General features: G+C 40.6%; 1 protein-coding gene across 2 annotated transcripts; it reads left to right on the forward strand.

Annotated features, from left to right (window-relative positions):
* Nucleotides 1-379: 379 nt before the first annotated feature.
* On the forward strand, nt 380-4,178 carry LOC144639615 (phenazine biosynthesis-like domain-containing protein). 2 transcript variants are annotated; one of them, XM_078498907.1, is made up of 4 exons: nt 380-911; nt 1,923-2,022; nt 3,210-3,308; nt 4,092-4,178. In XM_078498907.1, the coding sequence occupies exons 1-4, from the start codon at nt 810-812 to the stop codon at nt 4,121-4,123; spliced, it is 333 nt and encodes a 110-aa protein (XP_078355033.1). In that variant the 5' UTR covers nt 380-809; the 3' UTR covers nt 4,124-4,178. The 2 variants fall into 2 exon arrangements, with proteins under 2 accessions (XP_078355033.1, XP_078355031.1); XM_078498905.1 differs by having other exon boundaries at nt 4,103-4,178.
* Nucleotides 4,179-4,641: the final 463 nt, after the last annotated feature.

Here is a 4,641-nt window from a genome sequence, read left to right on the forward strand (position 1 = left end):
GAGTAGTCAAATCCGGTTTTCTTTTTGTGGTGAAGGGTTTTATGTTATAGCGCCTGGGTTCAGATTTGACGGTGTAAGCAAACTGGAGGTTGATCTACTCGAGGCGTTTCAGATATCACCTTTTAGTCTTCTATCATGAAAAGACTGAAAAAAAAAATGATTTGTACGACTTCCCTGAAAATTCAATCTTCAATGACAGTTTGAAAGAGCGCATTGGCAATTTCTAGTGAAATACGGTAAGAATATAAACAATCCTTCCCTGGGTGGAGTGGGGAGGATAGTAAAAGCGTTCGCTGTGATTCGCCAGCCAACAATCTTGTCCTCTATAACCCGCCCGTTTGATTACCGCAACGTTAGCTCGCGTTAGCTGCTGGTTCCTTCGACCTTGCCCGGGGTTCGTTGACAAGATTTGTTCAAATTGCGAGTCTCTACATCTCACAGAGTTCACCTCATTAATTTATCACGTGGTACACTTAATCAGTCAAACTGTTGTCAAACCGCCTTCAATCGTCAGGGTCGGCCAGGGGGGCTAGAGGCGTACCCAGTCTACCCAAAATTTCTCCTCAAAATCATGCAAAATACCAAAATTTGGAAAACGACAGTATGCTTTATACTCATAAAAGGCCCGATTATAGCGTAAAAAATTCTGTACTGTACTGTAAAAATACTGTAGACTACATAACTAAAAACCCTGGCCTACCCTGAATCGTTTCCCCCTCTCCACCCATCCTCTTCTTTCCTCCCTTGCGTCCCCCTCGTGGGAAACTTCGTCTCGCGGAGGACTGGTAACGACAAGACTGAAGTCAAAGATGGCGGACGAAGGGAATGTTCTTCGTATTTTTGTGGTGGATGCATTTACAGCCAAGCCTTTTGGTGGAAACCCAGCTGCAGTATGCCTTGTAGGATCAAAAGTTAGTTAACTGTAAAGACAGAGTGTGTTAACCCCAGAATTTGTAAGTTTTTGCAAAATTTGGTTCAATGAAGCTTGCAGTTGCGTACGAACACAAGCCTATCATTCAAAAATGCAGAAAACAAGCTTAAGACAAAGAGTGAAGCCGTTTTGGAAAAGTTATTTCTGGTTATGGGTGGGACTCTGTTTATGAGACATAAACATAGAGACAAATAACATTATTGTATTTGACATGTTATAATTTAGATTCAGAAAACAGACATCTACAGTTGGCCTGTGTAAAACAATTACTGGACAAGGTTTGACCTTCGTCGCTCGAGGGAATGTTGGTACACACTACAAGATCATTCCATACAAAATTAATGTTTTCAACTACGGGGGGGGGGGGGGGGGGGTACTTTTATTTAATTTTTTGGACAAATTTCCTGAAAATTATTTAAGACCCAGTTGCAGACCTCTCAAGTCTCACGATTTTGCCGTGAGACTCACGATTTTTAGTTCAATCTCACGGTCTCACGACAAGACAGAAAAATCTCACGATAAACAGAGTCACAAGCTGTAAGGATACAATTTCTTGTATAATGTCATTTTTGGCTTATTAAGGCGATTGTCTTGCGCCAATTCTGTGTAAATTCGTAGCCAGCAAAGGTATTTCATTAGTTTGTTCGCTAGACACACAATCGATAACCATATATAGAAGACACAAGCCGTGAAAATAACGTTAATTTTTGTGTTGCTTAAACAGGAAAAAAACTTTTCTCTTAATTAGCACCTGGTTTAGTTATTTTTGTCCGTCGGGTGATTAATCTCCAGATTTTTACTCGAATCTCCCGGTTTTTTGACCTCGATCTCCAGATTTCCGGTTCTTTGAGGTTGAGAGGTCTGCAGTTGGGAAACATCATCGCTTCTGCTTGCACTGTAATGCATTTTATTTATAAGAGTCGTTGGATTAAGTAAATTAATATCTTGATGCCATGCATCAGATCATTTACTCATTTTGCCTTGAATTTAGGAATTAAGAGATGACATCTTGCAAAACATTGCAAAAGAAATGAACTCGTCCACCACTGCATTTATCTTGGAGAAAAATAAGCATGACACCTACAGCAAAGGTAATCGGTACTGTTGCTGCACCTTTAAGTCACCACAGGCAGCCCAAGCTCACTTTATGAAATATTTATGAAACGTACGCGAACATGACTCTTGCCTAATCGAGCGGTGTTGTGTTACAAAGATGCGATTTATAAGGGTTTGTTTGGAAACTCAACGACTTTGTTTCAAAAGGAATAAAATTTAATGTTCTGCAAATAAAATTGACCAACCTTGTTGCCTTGTTGTATTCTTTGTTGTTTGCCCGCGTCTCAGGCTGTTTTGAAGTGTTTTCGGCGAGTTAGCGCTTGCTGGTGGTGTTCCGCTATAAATGAAGAAGTGAGCTTGGGCTGCCTGTGAGGCACACTATGAATATTTGAGAATGTAACATGTGAACCCTGCTTGATTGACAGTTGCATTTTTTACTACCATTAATTATCTTAACAGATCTCACTTTGATTCAGTGGGTTCAATAAGGCACCGCATCTGTGGGTTGCAATCAATAGATTTTGACCTATTTGTTTTATTAAAATATAAAAATGTTTAAAACAGATCTAAAAATATGAAATGATACTCTAAATTTTCGATCGCCTTCTGCGGTCTTCTTCAGAGAATGATGGATTTTTGCAAGGTTCGCAGAATTCTAATAAGCTACATCGACGTTATTGTTCGTTGTCCCCCTGGGGAGCAACTAGCGATGCGTAAACCCTTGGGAAGGGCGCTCTTTCGTTTATAGTGTTTTTGTCGAGGAAGGAATGCAAGGATTCCAGAAACAGTCTTTTGTTCTTGCTGCTTACACCTGTTTCAAGAATTTTGGCATAACTTGGATGTATGTCGTGGCCGATTTCTGCATGATGTTTAATCGCGGAGTTGATATTTCCATTTGTTCCGGGCTTGTGTTCGGCTCCCCGCGATTTCCAGTTTCTTTTGCTTTTTCTATTTGTTTTTGGTCCATTTTGTTCACTGTTTGTGTGATCTAAGCCACACAACCAAGACACACATAGGTTTGGGACTAAGGTAGCCTTTACTGACAACTGTCAAATGTAACTTACAATAACAACATAGATAGATTGAGCGTACACGTGTTATTGAAAAGTCATGTGAAACAAAATATGATTAATAGTTTGATACGTAAATATTTTTCCCTCAAAGAGCCCTCTCACCTTTCCACCCTCTGCTAGAATTTCAATATTTTATTTTGCTGTGTTAGGATCCTGTTTTGGTCTACCATGGTTCACGCCAACATGTGAACTACCTTTATGTGGACATGCAACGCTAGCCTCAGCAACAGTTTTATTCAATTCCTTGGGTAAGTTGTGAGAGTTCTTTGTCCAATCCGAAAATCGTTCCACACAAGAAATTTGAAGTTATATAATTACTTCTGCAGAATGTGAGCGATCGTTCAGCACATTGCGCAGACTAAAGACATACCTGCGGGCTACAATGACCAGCAAGAGAGAGTCAGGACTTGATCTTTTGAACATACATTACAACAGACAAATTGACATTAGTGCAACAGTCGATATTTTTGCACAGAAGCATTCACAGCGCCTACTTCTGGCTGATATACTAGCTGACTAGTGAGTGAGTCGGTACGCCGGGAGTGATTGGTTAGCCGGAAAAATTTCCTGGTACGCGGGATTTTGAGCTTCCCTTCCTGGAAATACTAGCTTCAATTGACACTAAAATTGCTAAAAATTTATGCTCAGAATCAAGGAGATGCCATTTCTGGGAACCGCAAATTTGAAAATTTCCCGGGGGGGGGGGGGGAGCACGCTCCGCCCTAGAGGAGGAGCGCTCAGTTTTATGTTCACAATTAAAATTCACATTTGGAACCCCCCCATACAAAAATCCTGGCTACGTCGCTGGATGCTCTACCAACTGAGCTATGAAGCCACACATTGTGATGTCATGAAAATAAGGATATTTTGATATCAATTTTGTAGTTTGTTCGCACAGTTCCAAAAGGCAAGTTACTTTAAATGAAAATCACAGACTGCCTACCTGTAGGGGGCTTACTTCAATGCAAAAATAATCCATAATTTTCATGATTTTCTGGAATTTTGGCATTATTTCTGTTGCCTGATTGTAGTTATTTTTCAGGCAACCCAAACACAGAGTTAACATTTGAAACTTTTAGTGGAAATTTAATGGCAAGGAGGCAAGGTAGGCCCTAAAATGTTATAAAAAAAACTGTTAAAAGTTGTGGGAGGCACGGTGGCCTAATGGTTTGCTCACTGGACTTCAGATTGAGTGTCAGGGTTTGAGCCTGGTAAAGGATAATTGTGTCGTGTTCTTATGGGCAAGACTCTGTACTCTCTGCCATAGTGTCTCTCTCCACCGAGGCAAACTAATGCGTGAAGGGGGGGAAGTATCAGATTTTCAATAACAAACGCCGGGGGCGTTTATTTAAAAACTTGGCCTCAGAGACCCGGCGGCGCTTATTTGAAGCCGGCGTTTAATCGGGGTCCGAAGCTTATTTATGAAATAAAAATTTTCCAATCATTTTTGGGTTGATTTATTATTTCACATTCTTCGAGACCCATAAACAGTTTGTCGTGGCGGGACGTTGTATCCCTTGGACCCGACCTCAAATTATGTCCTGTTTTCTCATACATACGGCATTACATACGGCCCATGTA

The sequence above is a fragment of the Oculina patagonica genome, unplaced genomic scaffold (genome assembly GCF_052425735.1).
Source record: "Oculina patagonica isolate OP01 unplaced genomic scaffold, crgOcupat unplaced1115, whole genome shotgun sequence".
NCBI lineage: Eukaryota > Metazoa > Cnidaria > Anthozoa > Scleractinia > Oculinidae > Oculina > Oculina patagonica.

Coding starts and splice junctions, on each gene's coding strand:
- LOC144639615 (XM_078498905.1), top strand. CDS start 810: ATGGCGGACGAAGGGAATGTTCTTCGTATTTTTGTGGTGGATGCATTT. Junction 912..1,922: donor TATGCCTTGTAGGATCAAAA/GTTAGTTAACTG, acceptor CCTTGAATTTAG/GAATTAAGAGATGACATCTT. Junction 2,023..3,209: donor GCATGACACCTACAGCAAAG/GTAATCGGTACT, acceptor TTGCTGTGTTAG/GATCCTGTTTTGGTCTACCA.